The following is a 20,168-nucleotide window of genomic DNA, read 5'->3' on the forward strand; positions in this document are numbered from 1 at the left end:
ACTACTTTGGGGTCCCTCGAAGGACTGTGTTTGAGAAAGAGTGCCACTGCTAAGCGATCCGTTGAAAACCACCTGTCTATAGTATGCCACTTTCTGCAAAGAAAGAGCAAACACATCATTCAATAGGCATAGAAACCGCTTTGGCGTAAGCCTTCATAACTCCAGTCTTTCTTCCACATGCCCTGTCTCATTCAGTTTGTGTAGGGCACAAATGGCCTGTCACTACTGATGGGTGTTCCTCTCGAAGCACCACGGAGAAAAGAGTGAATAGCATTGGTCTGGCCATTCTCTCCATATCTGTTCCTTTTGAGTCCCCTCGAGTTGCCATATGTGCAATGCACGTGTGGTCTGTTCCCCTTGGGGGCTCCATATCAAGTATTCTATCCCTTATGCTTTTTGGTGCCCTTGGAACCAATGGTGTCCTTTAATAAAAGGCGGTAGGTGGCACAATGACAGGATTAGTATCAGTGTCTGGTTTCCCTAAGGACCAGGGAACATTGTGGCCGAATTTTTCCCATCTGCATAACTGCACTGTTTCTATGTTTATGAAAAATCTAAGAGGGGCGGTGCTTATCTTCTCGGCTTGCCGTCTGCTCTACCGGCTTCAGGAAAATAGCAGGGCTGAGTCCCACAGGAATGGTTTGGCTGTTTCAACTAATTGAAAATGTAGGGTGCTGCGGCTTTAAACGCATTGCTATTCTGCCCCTTGTTTGACTGCAGAATGAACAACAATGATGCTGAACATCAATTACAGACGTTCTAGGAAGGGCTCAGCAATTTTGTGGACAATAAAGCTATATTACTCGAGTGTAATGAGCTGAAAAAATATCTGGTTTTCATGCAGCACCAGTACAGACCCAGGCCCTGGCCAGGGAAGACCCTTTCTGCTCTGTTGTGGGTTTGAGAGGTGCAGGGTGTTCACCCAGTCTTATGGGCACAAATGTGAAAGGAACATTCCGGCTTAGGAACTGAGCCAAAATGTGTATCAGGGGCAGAGCTTTTGCCAACTAGTTATAGATGGAATATTCAAACACACATTTTGCAAAGTGTCAGCTACCTAGTGGTCCCACCTCTAAAGCCCCCTTCCCTCAACAAACACAAGAAAAGGGTTTAGAAACGATCGACAACTCCGAGTAAATTCTTTTACAAATCCTATATTTATTTTATTTTCTTATGTACAAAAAGTAAACTCCAAGTAAACATAAAACCACATAAAATCCTTTCAGCTTCACTGAGTTTAATTGCCATTATCTTATAGTCACAATGAATCATTTAAACAATAGACGGTCACCACAAGTTACATTTGTTATACAGAAGGAATGTGATATTTGGCTATTTTAAGATTTTTAAATAGAGAAAAAGAGATTATAAATCACCTGGGGCGGGGGTGGGGAGGGAAATGAAAGGATTTTGAGATAATCACTCCATTAAAAGAAATAATCTAAACAGCAAATCTTTAGTCAAGAAAAATGTAATGGCCCAAAAACACTTCTACCCAGTTGACCCAGCATAAGAGGCCCAATGGTACTTTATAATCACTTTGCATTTTAACTTTCCCAGAGGAGGTGGACCAGTGATGTGTGAAACAAATACAGTGGATTTGTGGGATACCTAAACTGTGAGTTCAAAGCAAGATTTTGCAGAGTACCATTATTTCCATAGGAGATTCTAGACCAGGGAAGTCATTTTGAATTGAACATAGCACTGGTGTATTATGATCAACGATAATGTCTGCTGATTTAAGGCAAAATGGAAATACTTTGGGTAAGAAATGAAGCCAATGACAGCATCGCATATGCAAAGATGTTTTTTATAAGCTGAATCATGCAGTTTTACTCTTCTTGCTCAACTCAGTTATTAAAAGGCTTTTCAAGAAACTCAACCTCTTTACAGAACCACGTCCCTCAAGCCATCTATGTATGGGTTTGTTTTAAACCAGTTAGCTCCATGGGCTGGTTTCTTTGCCTGGTACCTGAACACCCAATGCTCTCGGAAGAAGGCAACAATTTCATTAGTGTGACTGAGGACAGAAACTGACTTGTTCTGATCTCTAAATATCTTGTGCATATATTATTTTTAAAGTTGAAAAAAATAATATATTTTTTGAAATTCAGAACCTGTAGATTGTAAAACTAGTATCATTTTAGCATGAGCTCAGAGCTGACCTTTTCAGGTCACTCTTAAATAATAAATTCTCTCAAGAGAGGTATTTCTAGTGGAGGTGGAAAAAACGTGAACTAAAGCTTTAGTTCCTGTACCTTAAACGTCAGCCACTTTGGGCTTAGCACTCTTTCAGGGGATGGTAATAATACATGAGAGCATATACAAATATACATCTTAGTTATGTAGACAGAATATATGAAGTTTTTGAATGACCTACATCTGGTGTTGGTATGGTTTCTAATATAACTAATACTGTCATTACGCAATTTCTTGAACACATGGTAATAACCCATGATACTAAACAGCTTTGAAAGACCAAGTTTTATGCCTTCCTATGGCAGAACAAAAATCAATTCATAAAAATCTTGTGACAAGTTGGAGTTAAATCACATACCAATTACAGATTGCTCACTGGACAATGAGGAAAATATTAGAACAAGAGTTTCACCACTCGACTGCCATTTGCGTTGATTTCTACCTATAAATCCAGAAGGTCATCTCCACTTTCGTCGCTCTCCACCGTCAGCTGCCGGGTCCACCACTTCTTAACTTCAGAGCCACAGGAAGCTGTATCAGTCATGGGGTTCATTTTGCACACTACAGATTTCATTGTTGTCCGCCCTCCAAACCGTAAGTTGACCGAAGACACTGAATGGCTTATTGGTTTGGGTGCTGTGGAATTAATAAGAGTCCCATGAGCAAGATGGTGTCGTCTCACCCTACTGCAAGCCATTCCAGAAATACCATGGTATGCCCTTCAGTAACACTTTGGCAAACAAGTCCTATCCATAGATGTTCACATAAAACTTTTTCAGCACTTTGTTCTTTACATTCAAAATGGCCTTTAAAATTATGTTATGGATGACTAGTAATACCATTTGAAAAAAAAATGCTGCTTGCCCCTGGCACCTTGTAATAATTATGAAAACTAAAAAATTACTAAAAGTTCCCATTTGGGCAAATATAAGTCACAGAAATATGTGTGAGTTGGTGTTCATTAGTCTATACATATAAAGAAAAAAACAAAGGAAGAGAAGGGATGGCATAACCAGTAGCGAGGAGAGAGGGAGGGATGTAGAGAAGGTATGGAAAGGAAGATGTGTGTAACTAATTTTTTTTGGTAAAAATGAATTGAAGTGTAGCATCAGTGAAAAAGGACTGATTCACGGACAGATTTAAAACATGCTCAGGGCATTCATCTTTCCAATCCATGTGTCTAAATAAGGCAATGTGTGTGAAGACTTTGTTGACACACTCATGGCTTTGGGTCCCACTTCTGTGACCTGTAGATGTGTAACCAAAGTCAAGTTCATGTCTCTGAACCCAAGTTTCCTCAACTGTAAAATAAAGAGAATACAAGTGTCCTCATTGTACTATTGTGAGGATTAAACTAGATTAAGTGAGATGACCTAAGAAAAAGCATAGCAGAATTACCATCTGATCCAGCAATCCCACTTCAGGATATATTTCTGAAGGGAATGAATTCACTATCTTGAAGAGATATCTGCACTTCCTTGTTCATTGTGTATTATTCCCAACGGCCAAGACATGGAAACAACCTAAGTGTCTATCAGTGGATGAATGAATAAAGAAGATGTGGTGTATATACACAATGGAATATTATTTAGCCTTAAAAAAGAAGGAAATCCTTCTATGTGTGACAAGAAGGATGAACCTGGAGGACACTACGTCAACCGTAATAAGCTAGGCACGGAAAGAAAAACACTGCGTGATCTCAGTTATGTGTGGAATCTAAAAATATCAAATTCATAGAAGCAGAGGGTCGAATGGTGGTTACCAGGGCAAGTGAGCAAGTGAGGGGGGGTGGACAGGGGATGGGGAGATGATGGCCAAAGGGTACGGAGTTTCAGTTATGCAGGATGAATAAATTCTAGAGATCTAACATACAGCATGGTGACTACGGTTAACAGTACTGTATTGTATACTGGAAATCTGCTGAAAGAGTCAATCTTAAGTGTTCTCACCACATACACACAAGCAGTAACCATGTGAGGTGATGCATATGTTAATTAGCTTAGTTACAGTAACCATTTCACAATGTATATGTTCATCAAAACATTATGTTGTATACCTTAAATATATAGAACTTTTATTAAAAAATCAAAGAGAAAAAACGAGAAAAAGGAAAATGCATACCAGGATACCTGAGACATTGTTGGTACCCGTTAAGATGCTCTTTTTCTTGCCCTGTGCTTCTTCAAACTCAGCGAGTCCCCAAGAGCATGTCCCTTTAGTCGGGGGCCACCCAGGCTTGGACTTTTGGAGGCACTTTGACGACACCCTTTCTTTTATCCATTTAAGTGACTGTGCCTCTCCCTTAGGTCGTCTCTCCTATCTGTCCCCCAGGGTCTGGATCACTGCCACCAGCTTTGTCCATGTCCTCATCACCTCATGCCCAGACTGCTATACCGTCCTCTGGCTCACAGCCCTGCCTCCAGCCTCTGCCACAGACAGTTCACTCTCTACCCTGCTGCCAAGTCAGTCTTCCTAAAGCACGAATTCCAAATGTCACGTCTTGCTCAGAAATCCTCACTGGTTCCTAACTGCCTACAAGATGAAGTTGAAACCACTCAGCCTGTAATTTAAGGTCTTTCATGGCCTGACTCCACCACCTACTCAATCTTGTTTTCTATAACTCCCTGCTTTGTTTAACCAGGCAGAAGCTAGGCTCTCTCTGATCTCCGAGTAATAAACTCCTGGGAATGAAAAAATATATTTTCCTCTTTGGTGTTAAGGTCCACTGAATAACTTTTGGCCTCAAGATCTAAGTTACACTGTCTTCGGCTTTGTGCAACAGACATGCTACAGAAGAGTCTGCAGCATCATCCATCTTCTCACTTGGATCGGGCTGAGAAGGGACCCAGTTAAAGGGTATTAGGAAGCCCCCACTTTACCGTGAACTCTACAGAGTTATCTACAGAGAAACCCACGCACAGAGGACTTCGGCTGTGCATCTTATTGCTCCCCTCCATCCCTGAGTGCTCCTAATGGGATTATCCTGGCTTTCGAAAACCCCACGGCCTCTAGAAGAAAATTCTCTCACTAAATCAGTAAAGTGTGGAGAATAATAGGATTGTGAGGATTAAATGAGGGAACACATGTAATGCACTCACAATAGTGATTGGCATACAGCAAATACCACAACAGTTACATATTACATTATATCACACTATGTAAGTTTTGTTGTTCCTTCTTTGACAACTCTGGTACTTTCTGAATGATTGTATCCATCCACTCCCTTTTAAACAAATTTTGCCTATTTTGAGAATGCCTTAAATGTACACAGGAAGCCCTTGGAAATCTCTTCCTCTTTCTTTCTAGATCTTGGCTATAACATCGTTGTTAATGGTTGCTGCCTTCTCGACCATGGTAGCTGAAAATGAGGGCTAATGTAGTGCTATTTAGAGAAGTTACTTTGAGGGGAATGATGAGGGGCTATATTTTTCATTGTTTCACTGTCTATAAATAGCTTCAAAGATTTTTTTTTTTTTTTCAGATGCAGACCTGTATTTGAAATCCAAGACCCAAAACACACAGAGTGCAGACACCTTTAAAATGCCTCCATGGATGGAGAAGGCGCGCGATGTACGTACCTGAGGGCAGGCGCCACTGCCCGATCTTCCTTTGGGGTTTCCCGGCGGCATCTGCCGCGTCCTGCCGACTTCCTCCCCGGTCCGACAGGGTGGGGCTCAGGAGCTGCTGCTGGCTGCTGGTCTGCAGGGGCAAGAATCAAGCAGGTACGCTTAACGCTATGCTCGCCTCCGTCTCTCTGCGCTGGCCTGGACCCTCATTTTATTTTAGGAAAGGAAGAAAACACGGCAGGAAAACAGGTGGGAAAAACAATATGGACCCACAGTGCCACAATGCGGAAAGGAAAAGTGCAAATTGGTAAGAAGAGTCAAGGAAAACTGGAGTCGCCAGTGCACATCGTGACGAAACGAGCCGCGGCTCTGCAGGGAGCACCTTTCCTTGGGCATCCCTCCATAATCCTGCACCCCAAGGCCAAGTTCCCTTCACGCCTGGGGGCGTGGCCCTGTACCAGAGCAAGGAGGGAGGGTGGGGCAGCCAACACAGCCTGGTTTGGGGAAGTAGACGCTTGCCAACCTGGAGGTCAGTGGCTAGAGCTTGAGGGAGAGAGTGCTCACCAGACAAGGCTCTGTGAGGGGTCCCGGAGGAGAAGGACGCTTATCCCAATTAACACAAAAGTCAGAGAAATGCTCAGGCCTTCTATACATTTTGCCCGCTGTCCTATTCACCATCACCTTCCCCTTTTCTGATCAACGCCTCCATCTTCACATCTCTTCAATATCCCCTCTTGGTTTTCTGGTTACCTCTTGGGCTTTTTTTAACCTAAAACCACAGAGCTCTGTGATCATCTCTTTCCCTGCCTTGCTGTCTTGCTGGCTGTGCTGACCTTATCCCGGCCCCACACACTAAGCATTGCCAAGCCATCCTCAGGGTACACAGGTGGCAGGGTCATTGTAGAGGCCTCCAAGTCCCCCCTCTGTTGACTGTCCTTGCACAAGTCCCTGTAGTGGGGTTCTTACAGGCTGGGGGGACAACAGCATAAAATCCAAACTGGGCTGTGGAACAAGAGGGCTGCTTGGGGCGTCCTGCTGGGCTGTGGAGCCTCAGGCTTCAGTATTTATCGCGGCCCTGACTGGGCCACTACACACTACAAAGCATGATGCTGCCAGAGGGCCCGTCTCAGAACACTGGATCAGCTCCAGCTGATTCATAACTGCACCCCGGGAAAGGGCAGGACCCCCGCCAGCTGCTTCTCACAGCGCAAGGCTCTCTGGACACTGGTGACTCTGCGCTGGTGTTATGGACCTGTAGACTGAGCTTGGAAGTGAAAATAGCAAACAGAAGGTCCTCAAGCTAATCCTCTCGGAATTCCATGTGCTTTTCTGATGCCCAACTAAGGAAGGAGAAGTCCTTACTGAGTCTATTTAAAGAGGCTGAAGGCCAGTTAGAAACATTTCGCTGCAAATTTCTACGATTTGGTGAGAAGAAGACGTGTAGGGCAGAGCTTCAGGCAAACCATGCCCTCCTAAGTCAGGTAATGTTGCTGGACTCCAGCTGAACCCTCATAGATGTGAGGTTGACTCTTAAGACAAAAGTCAACAGAATTATCACATTTAGGGCATTCACATTTTCTTAGTATGCATACAAATCAGAATCTTTTGCAATAACCTCAGCTATTTCCAGGATGGCAAAGACACAAACATAATCTAGATCAACATGTTCCAATTTTTTTTTTTTTACTTAAAAGCTTCCAATCAGAAACACTGTCAGCTTGTCTGAAATGGCTATGTGAACAGCGCCAATTTATTTTTTCTTAAGAAAAAAATGCACGGAATATCCGTGGATGCTAGACACCTCCTACCCGTACCTCTGGTTGCATATTATTATCCTGACTGTTGGCATTCATGTCCTCGCTGGGCTGGGTGGTCTCGATACTGGGAGGATTCAGAAACCGGGTCCGCTCCTGTTGTTGGCTCTCTCTCAGGCTGTGGATGATGCTGCAGGACTGCTGCTGTTTCTACGGAAATATGATTGTTCTTTCAGGAATGGAAAAACCCGGACCAACATCCCCCTGCCCCCATCACTCAAATTGTATTTCCTTCTGTCCTCTCCAAGGAACCTGCATGCTTGGTGACCTCTTAGGAACTTCTAAACAAGGATCCTTAATGAATTTCACTGATAAGTATCAGCCTGATATAACAGAGGGCTTAGAGACTTAGCAATTGCCTTCCCCTTCCATTTTCATTTGCATAACAATTGGAATAGTTATGTTCCTTGATACTGGCTTGTATTTTATTTAAAATAGAAATTTTAAATCACTAATGTGGGTGTCTATTTTTTTCCCTTCTTATTTTACGCTCGTTAAGCCAGTGTGGATGGCCCCTTCCTCTAAGTTGTAAGGGGCAGAGAGCCTTGGACGGATGAACGCTTGCTCTTGTCTTGGTTCTGCATTGGGGCAGGCCAATCTGTCCCGGCACAGACTGAGGCCAGGATGCCCTGGTGGTGAGCTGGCGTTCCCTGTGCCCTCTCAGGAGGGCAGACATGCTCTCTGGAGCTAGCAGAGCTCCGGTGGGCCAGCTGTGACAGCTGCCTTGTCCTACAAGGTTGGGGTGTTTCGTTTCTCTGGGGCCCTTTTCTTTTCCAATAGAAAGATATGTTTCTGGAGTTGATGCTATTCTGAGAAACAGGATAAAAAATTAGCTATTATGTGTAAATGTTTAGTGATTATTTGATTTTTTTCTCCCTGTGTGTGAAACATATGTCAAAAGCATTTATAAAATTAATTACCTAATAGAAATGTCCATTGTAAACACAGTATATGCCAACACAGTATATGTTCATGGATTTATGGGTTAGAGAATCTTAAAGCTTATAGTTCAGGAAGCAGCAAACACATCGTTAAACTCCCAGGAGAGGTGGCCTTTAATTAAATACCGAACAACATTATCAACAATGTGTTAGAATTTTTAGGAGCATTTTAATAGTAGTTTTGTAAATTCAGTTGCCAGTCAAAATGTAGAGATTTTTGGCATTTAGAACAGTTAAGTTTTAATTAATGGAGATCATAAATATTTTAATACCAATAAATTACTTTTTAAACATATGCTATATTTCCATTGAATATATGGAGACTTCTTATGGACTCTGCTCAAGAGACTGCAGCTGAATTTGGACCAGAGTTAAGGCTGAATCGTCATCTGACCATCATAAGCGGATGAAGTTAACAAAGTTGGAGAGATATAAGGCTCATCACAGGAGGATCTAATCCTGTTGTTCATGATGCTGTTTTCTTTTTTCCCCTCCTCCTCCTTCTTTGAGAGGAGGAAATAGAACCCCAGATGCTTCTAGCTCACTCACGGCTCTGATGCGCTTTAGGCACTTTTTAAGCCACATTCGGATGGTCTGCTTGGCCACTTCCTCCTCGATGGTGTACTCCAGCTGCTCCCTTGCAAGAAGCTCCTCCAACTGCAAACTCTTCCGGATGTCAACCGACCGGTAGGAGAGCATGCTGGAGGGGGAAACACAGCAGCAATCGCAGCTTTGATTCACCTGGGATTTAGACCTTCGATATTTCAAAATCCAATGAGGACATCACTCGATCCAACCAGTGTAGCGTCCTGATGCCACCTGACTAGCTGGTGGCTTGGACTAGTAATGTCACCTCTCTGTCTCTCTTCTCTCAGCTTTAAAACAGGGATAGTCGTGGTACCTGCCTTATTAAATGAGTTACTATTTGTGAGATGCTTACAAGAATAAGTACCATATAAATGTTTGTAAAACAAAAGATCCAGGCTAGGCCCTGATCTACAGTATCAGCCGCTTAGGTTAAGACGCTGAAACTTTCTCTGCAGAAGGAAGTCTGCTCCCTCTACACTTTCTTCACTTCAGCTCCAACTGGTGACGGGTAACATGGCTTTGGCTGTGGGTGACGCATCCCCTTGTCCCCTCATTTCTCTCTCAATTTATCTCCTTTGTCTCCTGGATTTTCTTCATTAGTTCTAGATGGATGCAAAGCCAAGGTTGAGTATTCATTCCCATGCTGCCCAGACAGTGGCAAATGAAACCAACACAGCTGATACATTGCATCAGGGCCTCTGGGCAACAAGGCTACTCATGTGTCCAGGCTGAGAGGTCTACAGCCAAAGGAAGATGCAGCCCTTCTGGCAGCTTGGTGCTCCCTGGTGCAGCCACAGGATCCCAGGTTATTGCTCATCCCCTGCCTGCCCCAGCTGCGAGCTCAGTCCCCTCTCTGCAGCCCAAATCAGAGCATGGAGGGGCCTGAGAGTCTCCCCATGCACTGCTGGTGCACTGAGCTGCTCCTTTTTGCTAAGGCTCCTCCCACTATGGAGGAATAAAGGGCATTTGCTCTTCTTTTCTTCCCTGCCTCGTCAAGAAGCTCATCATTGCTGGACCGTTTTCATCATATACTGAACCAGAGGGATAGGGAGGGCAGACAATGCCACCATCAACTTCGCCTGAGTCCATTTTATCAGACGCATCACTAAGTTCCAAAGAGGCTGAATGGTAATTATTAACGACAGCGATATCTCTCTGTGCCTTACTTTCAGACTAAAAATATTTGTCACTAGGAGGAAAGATTAAGTGACATTCTGAAAGGGATGACATCTTTGGCTATTCATATGTATTTTCTGCCCTATCTTTTTCTGCCTTTTAAAAATTTCACTCCTGGGGCCAGCCCAGTGGGACAGTGGTTAAGTGCGCACGTTCTGCTTCAGTGGCCCGGGGTTCGCTGGTTCGGTTCCTGGGTGCAGACATGGCCCCGCTTGGCAAGCCATGCTGTGGGAGGTGTCCCACGTATAAAGTGGAGGAAGATGGGTATGGATGTTAGCTCAGGGCCAGTCTTCCTTGGTAAAAAGAGGAGGATTGGCAGCAGATGTTAGCTCAGGGCTAATCTTCCTAAAAAAAAAAGTTCTCTTCTGGAAGAAGTGAACACAGGGAGGTAAAATTGACAACTTGAGGAAACTTCCTTCCCGTCTGTTCTCTTTTCAAATTCCAGTCATGAGCATATTTCTGTATACCTGAATGCTCCTGAAATTTATGACACTGTACCCAGTGTTTAACTTGTCAGGTATTTGCAACATGATGAAAATAGCTACTGTTGGTAGAAGGTTCTTAACTCTTTCTGTGGCAGGGACCCATTTGGCAGTAGAGTCTATGGAACATTTCTTAGAATAATGTTTTAAATGCATAAAATAAAATACACATTATTACAAAGGAAGCCAATTATATCAAAAATACAGTTCTCAAATTATTCTTTTTAAAAGGTGGTGATATAGTAACGTAAGTGATTCTTTATTATCGCACTTAATAATAACATCTAGTTGAGGTCAAATGACTACTATAACAGAAGTACTGGTAAGCATAAAGGATATTCTAAGACATCGGCCATGGCAGTAATGTGATTCGAAAATATCTGATTTCTACTGGTGACAAATATGTGGGTATTGTTAATACTGCTGTGGCTCGTTGCCTACATTCATCATTGAAGAAAATGCTGCGTTTCAGTGAGTGATTAGTGAAAATAAAGATGTCACTGTTTCCCCTCCCCAGTCCATGGACCTCTGAATTTTATCCATGGACTCCTGTGTAAGAAGCTGTTATGGGGTGAACTGTTCCCCACCAAAAAGGATATGTTGATGTCCTAACCCCCAATACCTCAGAGTGCGATCTTATTCGGAAATAGGTCATTGCAGATGTAATTAGTTAAGATGGGGTCAAGCTGGAGTAGGGTGGGCTCCTAATCCCATATGACTAGTGTCTTTATAAAAGGGAACATTTGGACACAGACACACACACACGTGCGCACACGCGTGTACCCTCCCCCCCCCCACAGGGAGAACGCCATGTGAAGATGAAGGCAGAGATGCAGAGATTGGGGTGATGCTTCTACAAGCCAAGGAATGCCAAAGATTGCCAGCAAATCACCGGAAGCTAGTAGAGAGGCATGGAACAGATTGTCTCTCACAACCTCGGAAGGAACCAACTCTGCCACCTTCATCAAGACTTCCAGCCTCCAGGGCCGCGAGACACTAAATCTGCTGTTTAAACACTCAGCGTACGGCAGTTTATTACAGCAGTCATGGCAGACTAACACGGAAGTCTGTCAGAGAGGAAGAGAGGATGAGCAGCGGATGGGTCCTTCGTCCTGTCTGGGTATTCATTAAATGTCTGGAAAATGTGGTTTGTCAACTGACCAGGGCCCCCATCACAGAGTGGACCGGGAAAATTCTTGTGAGACCCACGAGTGAGAAGATCTTAGCTCCAGATGTTAGCTCCAGCTTTCCCACAGAGGGCAAGGAACTGTGAGCAAGTCACTCAACTCTCTGGGACCAGCTCCTTCCTCCAAAATCAAGAGGTGGCCCCTGGCTCTCTGAGGTCCCTCTGCTTCCTCCCTTCAGGAGCTCCCTGGTCAGGGGCACTTGTGGGGATGTCAGGCCTCGGCTTCTCTCCCCTTCAGTGTGAGGCACTCACTCAGACATGATCTAGTACATACAGGACAGTGAGAAAGGCCACTTCAAGCCTGAGAAATGTGACCTCACCTTATAACCACAGCGGATGTGGCATTTCAGGTCCTGACCCTACTTGTGAATTGTGTTTCACAAGGCCTTTAATGATGGCAGCTTCGGTTTCTGGACTTAGTTCAGCTGTGTGACACAGAGAGTGAACCCCCCTTGTACCTCAGGACATCATGGAAAGTGACGTCGCCGCCGTTGTGCAGCCTCTCCATCTCATAGCACATGTGTTTAAACAGGAGTTTGTCTTTGTCGAGGTCCACCTCCAGCCTCCCCCGCAGCAGCCGCAGCAGGAACTTCACGCGGAAAGTCGGAATCACCCCCTGGACGGCAGAGCATAGTACTGACTCATCGTAAATCATCATCAGGTCATAACGATCACTGGGATTCTGTTTTCACAGCAAAAAACCCATAGCTACTTCTCCACAAGATAGCGTAATTAGCACCGGGCCACAGGGAAGTTGCTGGCCCCGCTGGAGGCTGGGGTAGGGCAGGGGATAGGCGGCTGAAAGGAGCTGAGATGAAAAGCTGAGCAACCAGAGTTTGTGCTGCGCTTCTCTGGTTCTACAGGGTAACCCCACTATGCAGCATTTGGATCCAGAGGGTGCAAAGCTGGCCCTCTGCCTCCCAGGCCTGATGCTTGCTTTACCAGGCTTCCCTTCCTGTGGCCCATGCCCCTGACTCGGCCCCTGCTCCATCGTTTCTCTAAGACACACGCTGAGAGGGTCAGTGATGCATTACCACAAAAAAAGGAAAATGTACATGCACACAATCCTCCTCTCCACTTAATCCACATGCTAGGGACTTCTAAACATTTATTCTAAGTTGTTCTTCTATGGACCCATGGCTGCTTTTCAGGTCTTCTCCATTATCATGTCAGAACAATTATAAAAAAAAGGGAACTGGGCTCCCAGCTCTGCCCTCTTTCTGGTCAGAGCAGCTCCAGATTCTGAGAACCTAACACGTGTCGCTATCTTCTGGGCAATAAAAGCTACCCTGCCATCCTGGCTGTGTCTCTGAATTAAGGTGTTGGGCAAGAGGCAGGGACATGGGCAGCCCATGGGTTCCTGTCAGTTACTAACATCTGAACCTGTTGAGAGGTGGTGCCGCCTTCCGTGTGTATGACAGAGGAACGCAGGTTCCTGCGGGCCGTAGTCTTGGCGATGTCAGTGAATCTAGCTGAGATGAGAGGCAAGGCTAGGTGCCCGCACGCGCAGATCACTGTTTCAGAAGAAAACCCCCCAAGACTGGTGCCCGGGTGAAGTCGCGGGTGCCAAGGAGAGAGAGGGCAAAGTGGGTGGAGACAGCTATGCAGCCCCGGCTCCAGTCCAGGCCCCTCCTTGACTCAGCCTGCTCTGGCTCCTTGGTTTTTGTGCCCTGTCAGCTCTTCCTGCAACTATTTTCAGATCCTCCCCTGGATATGCCTGCCCACGGCGAAATTTCCCTCGTGTTTCAGATGGTGGGTCAAATAGCACCTCCCAGACGGGCCTCATGGCCACCCTGCTCAGGGAGTCTGCCCCCACCTCCAGCCACTGTCCACCATATCACCTTCTTTAAAGTGTTTATAGCTTCCTGAAATAATGATAATTATAACGATTACTATCATTTCACTTTGTACTGTTTGTCTCCCCTCTTAGAACCGGAGCTCTGTGAAGCATGAGATCTTTCCATCCTGTTCACTGTTATGTCACCTGTGCTGAGGACTGTGCTTGAGTGTTTGCTAGGATGAAGATGCAGGAAGGAGGAGGACAAAGCAGAGGATGCTGCTGCTTTTTCTAATTCTAGGAAATCTTGGATAAGCTTTACGATTAAAACATTCAAATAAGTCCAAAATAATAACTTTCAGAAACCACTTAAATAACTCCTTTGCGCTTCTAATCAGGATTGATGTTTGAGGCTAAGGTGATCATGAATCTGTATTATTCTGTCCCTCTGGTAATCTGAACTTCACCCCTTCTCCTGCCCCGAGCCCAGGCTGGTTTCTTTAGCACTCCCCTGGTTTCCTGTCCTTGCTGAACTTCTGAATGGCTGAAGAAGACGTTCATGGTTGGAGAGGATTGAGGGGGAACTATTCTGTCCCCCCACCCCCCAGCATATTCTGCTGATGTGTCAATGATAGCTTTCTGCAATGCACCAATGCAATGGCTATTCAAAATTCAATATATGTCAGCTGCCAACAAGAAGCCCACTTAAATGTTTGAGCGATGGCGTTAAGTCTTTTTGAGGTAGGGACAGGAAACAACGATCCACACTCCTACCTCTCTTTTATCATCCACCATATTCCATATGATTTGAAAGTGGCGAAGATCATTGTAACTTAAAAGCTGGTCCTCTTCAGTGGAATAAAACAAGGAGAAATTCTCAACAATTATGGCTAAAGAAAAAAAAGGAAAAATTGAGAAGTTAGACAATTATGCTAATCCCTCATTTTTCATAAAGAGTAAAACATCTAGTATAAATAATAGATTTTATCACCTATGTTGTAAGCCAAATTTTTAAAGTGCTTTTAGTATGGTTTCCAAGTTGGCATGTTTTACACTTGGACTAAGCTATTTATCAGGCTCCTGCCTTTCCAAAACATGAGGGTCACGAGCATAAACACACATTCTGTGTATTTAGATACTCGTGCCAGCTGGCTTTCACTCTTAGGCGAGAGTTCCAGGGCAGTTTTCAAAGGTTAAATTGAGTTCTGGGTGGCCCCACAGCTGGGTGAACGGCGAGTATCTTTCGAATACATAAATGCAACATTTCGAGGCTGTAAAGGTGGCCCTCCCTGATATTTGTTCAACTTAATCCAGGAGAAGAGCTCTTTTCAAATTAGTGATCATAATAAATAGGAGAACTCTTGAAATTGCAATCAACTGTCATTTACATGCTTTTCAAAAGGTCTTTTCAGCTTCTGGATTGAGAGGCAACAATTTATAATTAATGCCATGAAACACCCACCCCAGGCAACCCAGGATAATTACTTGAAAATTGTACATAATTATCTAAGTACCTGAGTTTAAAGAGATTAAAAAATATCAACGAACATGACTTACCTACAAGCAGATTTAGCATGATGTAGGCAATGATGACATAAAATGAACAGAAATACATAAGTGCCCCGGCATAATTTCCGCAGTCTGTTGCCCAGTATGTAAATTCATCTGGAGTACAAAAGGGAGGCTGGACCTGTGGGGCCATGGCAGGAAAGAAGGAGGAGAGGGTGAGAGCAGAGAAGAATACACATTTCTGTGAACTGACTGTAGTTAGTGAACATATTCCTAAACACATAAGATATAATTAACTTCAAAGTAATCTCTCAGAAGCCACATACACTGGGTGCATCATTTATGGCAAATAATCAGAACAGAATATTTCATTTATGCTATACTTTTAGGCTTGCAGAAACCCAAGTTCAGTGCCATTTTAGAAGTAAAATGAAAATGAACTGGTTTCCTCCAGGAGACACTCTTTCTGCCACCTCCACTCGTCCCAAATGATAAGTAGTTACTGTGATACAAATTGCAGAAAATCAAAGACAAAGGCATTTTAAAAAACTTGTCTGACTTAAGTAACGGGTTAAGATTTAGGAAGATTTGCTATACACAGCAAATTCCCATTCAGACTGTGAAAGGAGAAGCCAGTAACCCTCATTCCAGGAGCCCTGTTCTGGGATGTAATGGGAAAGCACAGACGCAGGTTATCGAAAGCCTCCCCAGTCTGCAGTGGCCCAATAAAATGCCAACGCCTCTGAGAGGCCTCCTGTTTCCTTCAGCCAGAGAGACTAGCTCTTTCTTACACATTCCCAAAGCATTCTGCTTATTCTTTATTTAGAATTTATTTAATTCTGCCTTGTATTATATTTGACTTAGTAAATTCTAGCCCTATTCATTCGTGCACAAAGTTCTTGGACTCCGGTTATGTGTTGGGTTTAAGCCCAGCGTGGGGGACGCACCTGTGAGCTAGACATAGACCCTGTCCCTCTTTCACCTGCTGACAGTCCAGAGCTGTGCAGTCCAACATGGAGCCGCTAACTACATGTGGCTATTCAAGTTTAAATTTATGTTCATTAGCATTAAATACAATTAAATAGAATTAAAATTCAGTTCCTCAGTTGTGCTTAGTCACATTTCAAGTGCCCAATAACCACATATGGATAGTGGCTACTGAATCAGACAGTGCCAATTGCCATCACTGAAGAAATTTCTTTTGGACAGTGTTGGTCTGGAGGGGGAGAGAGAGGAAATAAACTCATCAAGCCAATAATTTGCCACAGTTGTGATACGCACTACAAAGGCGCTGTAAGAGTGTCTGACCAGCAGCCTTAACATAGGAAGGATTCCTGAAAGAACTGATGTTTAAACTGAGAACTGAAGGACGATGAATTAGCCCAGAGAAAGGAGGATCCCAAAAGAAAAGTACAACTCAGAACCCTGGATGGAAGCTCCTTGAGGAGGCTTTGGAATCACTGAAGATCCAGCACGTAGTATACAGCCCGGTACGAACCAGGGGCTCTGTGAGTACCTGTTGAATACATTACCTCAAAGAAGTGGAACTCCTGTTTGTAGTTCACTGTCAAAATGTTAAATATGGGATGGTAAGAACAATGCCCTCCTAATGCATATTTGTTGAATGGAACTACAATAGCTCAAGCTGGGTTCACTGGAAAGTTTTCCTGTATGTGCATACACTATAATATAAAATAAAGCAATTTTATGAACTAAAAGGCCAGGATATGTGTTTTGAACACTAAGTCTTGATGCTAACAAGGATGATGCTGCCAATATAGCATTGCCAAAGAATGTCATCTGATTCTACGTTGAGGCATTGTTAGTGATGAAGAGATATTTACCATACAGTCATGCATAATCTTGTTCCAGTCTTCACCTGTGACAATTCGGAACAGGACGGTGATAGCTTTGCCAGCTGAAGAAAAGTTTGCATGCCTAATTTAAGGAAAAAAATAAAAACACAATGCGAGTAGCATGGTTTGTCATGAAGCAGTCAGGTTTGTCACCACCAAAACAGGTGGAAATTTGGAGAAAATTTGGTGGCTAAGTTATCATTTCCAAAGGTTACACCCTCTTATTTGTTTGTTATTTAGCCTTGCCCCCAAGTGTAGCTATCTGAACAGCCCAGTCCTAGCATGGTGCCACCAATTTACTGCCATTCATCTTGAATGACTCAGGGAGGAAGATTTGACAATTAAAAATGATTCCTTCTTTCATGTGAATTATGCTATAAAAGGTGAGGCTGACGTATCAAGTAAACTCTGCAACAAGACACATTTGTGCATGATTTATTTTGTAAGGACCTTTTTTTAAAAACTATGAGATGCTTCCACAAAATTTAAGGTAATCTTCGAAAAATGCTTTTTATATATAATAACCATTTTGGGGGTTCTACCTTCTCATGTTTTGCTAAAACAAAGGAAAAGAAAAGGAAAAACCCAATGCCATCTTGAAGTTGTTTAATTAAAAAAATTACATATCACTTTTTGGCAGTATGTGGATAGAAAGAGTGCTGGAATTCATCTGGATATTAGAAGTGGTTATTCCTATATGGTGGTGGAATTATGGATTCTTTTCGTTTTCTTTTGTTTCTGAATTTTCTAAGGTTTCTAAAGTAAATATGCATACTGTTTTCAAGTATAAAAATGTCATTTAAAATTTGGCCCTTTTTTTTTCAGTTTTAATTTCCAACTGATTGCTCCCTCCACCCTTGCATCTTTGTTTAAAAATATTCAGGTTTTGGGGCTGGCCCCGTGGCCGAGTGGTTAGGTTCACGCGCTCCACTGCAGGCGGCCCAGTGTTTCGTTGGTTCGAATCCTGGGCGCGGACATGGCACTGCTCGTCGGACCACGCTGAGGCGGCGTCCCACATGCCACAACTAGAAGAACCCACAACGAAGAATACACAACTATGTACCGGGGGGCTTTGGGGAGAAAAAGGAAAAAATAAAATCTTTGAAAAAACAAACAAACAAACAAACAAACAAACAAAATATTCAGGTTTCTATTCATGATTTTATTACTAAAAAAGTTTACTTGATAAACAAATAGAAAGGTAAATATACACCAACCTGTTAATGTTCTCTCCATATTTCACAGTACCAAATAAAACAACTCCAGCAAAAGCATAACACAGCAGCAAGAGGAACATTCCTACGATGATAAAGAAGCTTTTATACATGCTGACGACCACGGTCAGGAGGAGCATCTTTAGTGTTACCTGGATGGAGATGGAGATGGAGAGAGAGAGAATACTCAGTTCATAAAGCCAGGAAGAACCTAGGAAGTAAATAACATTTAGGCAGGTTGACACAAGAGTGACTCAAGGATATTCTTCCAAAATTGCTCCCTATTAGTTATTGAATCTGAATACTATTAAAAAACCATTAGAGAAATTCTACTCATGTCTCAAACTGTTCAGCCTCTTCAGCCTAATTAATAAAAGTTATACCCCAAGATTTTTGGCTTTTCATTTTCTCCTCTTGCTCCCTAATTCTCTATGATAAGGGTTATATATTTTTGGTCCATAGCAAGTAGACTCAGGATTATTTCACAAACAGTTGTTGACAAAAACAAACCTAAGCAATGGTAAAATACTAAATAAGTATCAAATATTAAATATATTGATTATGTGGATATAGAGAATGTCTATGAAATAATGTTAGTAATAAAAAAAGAAACTACTTTAAAAATGAAAAATAAGTGTGGATGTATGTATGAACATTAACAAGGAAAATAAAGGATTCTGGAATCATAGAATTATGACTATTCATTAAAGATTATTTTTCTTTGCAGTAAACTAACTGAACTCTATGAAAATAAAAATAAAGACGCATAAAGAACGACCACTGGTTTTTGCTTTCATGCCTATGTTATGTTTAGTCGATGACTTGGGTTCGCTTAGCAAATATGAAGAAGAAACAAAACACTATGAATGTCAGGAAACATATCACAAGATAACTAAGCCACTGATTCATTTTAATATTTAATATTTGCTCATTTGACTTACGTTGTCTAGCAATTTGTTAACTACAGCCCTGAAGACCCAGAAGGACAGTCATTACTCCTTTCTTAACTGTATACATGACATTTGATAGTATGCTGTACAACATACTCACATGCTTTCCACAGATGGAGAAAAACCTAAAGACAATCACACATGCGCCCATCATGTAGGTGTACGCATTCTGCAAGTTAAACAGAAGCGAGCCCGTCATAATTTGCACAAAAGATCTTGTTACTGTTCCATTTTTCATTTTAAGTCTTCTGTGAAGTCTACTGAATAATTAGTTTAATAAAATGTGAAAATTCCTATAAGAAATTTATCTAAAATAGGTGCTGAAAAGGTCACTGCCAAAACTCATGAATAAATATTAGCTATAAAATCAAATCTTAAATGAAACTTTGGTTTCTGTTTTGCTCAGCTGAATTCTGTATTTTAAAACTTATTTTACATAAAATAGTGACCAGCTCCTTTGAGGAGAAAGAAAAACCTAGGATAACAATGCAACACGAGGAAGTGAAGAGAGACAGGAGATGGTGTTGGAAAAGGTTGCCGGAAGTCAGACTCCTTCTCTCTGAAGACCAGCCAGCCATATGCGCATTAGTCTACACTGATTTCAGAGGTGTCCCACCCTATCCAGAAACATACCCAGGTCTTCCTTCAAGTGTGTGATCAACAGCAAGAGATGACTCAATGCACTTTATGACTAAGAAAGCTTCATCTGAGAAACAAAGATGCCACCACTTATAACAGCAATAACAAGTGTGGCATTAAGCTGATGCCAAGGCATGATTATTCTTGAGGAGCCTTGCCTAACCAAATGACAACAGTCACAGATGGGCCCCCAGGAAGGGGGTCTGGGAGATCCTTGGTGAGGTGTCCGCACAGAAGCATCTTTGGGGGAACAGGACTGCATCTTCCTTCA

The 20,168-nt window shown here is 42.9% G+C and overlaps 1 protein-coding gene across 3 annotated transcripts in view; it reads right to left on the reverse strand.

Moving 5' to 3' along the window:
* Positions 1 to 1,138: 1,138 nt before the first annotated feature.
* The window catches only part of NALCN (sodium leak channel, non-selective), a 303,705-nt gene continuing 284,675 nt past the window's right edge, over positions 1,139 to 20,168 (reverse strand). For 2 of the 3 annotated variants that reach the window (XM_070579233.1, XM_070579235.1), the window contains 10 exons: positions 19,359 to 19,427; positions 18,312 to 18,460; positions 17,083 to 17,176; positions 15,287 to 15,419; positions 14,504 to 14,619; positions 12,411 to 12,568; positions 9,070 to 9,220; positions 7,580 to 7,729; positions 5,778 to 5,898; positions 1,139 to 2,835 (listed from right to left, as the gene is read on the reverse strand). In XM_070579233.1, coding sequence (XP_070435334.1) covers positions 2,642 to 2,835; positions 5,778 to 5,898; positions 7,580 to 7,729; positions 9,070 to 9,220; positions 12,411 to 12,568; positions 14,504 to 14,619; positions 15,287 to 15,419; positions 17,083 to 17,176; positions 18,312 to 18,460; positions 19,359 to 19,427 — 1,335 coding nt within the window. In that variant the 3' untranslated portion in view covers positions 1,139 to 2,641. The remainder of the gene's footprint in view (positions 2,836 to 5,777; positions 5,899 to 7,579; positions 7,730 to 9,069; positions 9,221 to 12,410; positions 12,569 to 14,503; positions 14,620 to 15,286; positions 15,420 to 17,082; positions 17,177 to 18,311; positions 18,461 to 19,358; positions 19,428 to 20,168) is intronic. The other variant, XM_070579234.1, reaches the window with a different exon arrangement.

The sequence above is a fragment of the Equus przewalskii genome, chromosome 16, assembly GCF_037783145.1.
Source record: "Equus przewalskii isolate Varuska chromosome 16, EquPr2, whole genome shotgun sequence".
Lineage (NCBI taxonomy): Eukaryota > Metazoa > Chordata > Mammalia > Perissodactyla > Equidae > Equus > Equus przewalskii.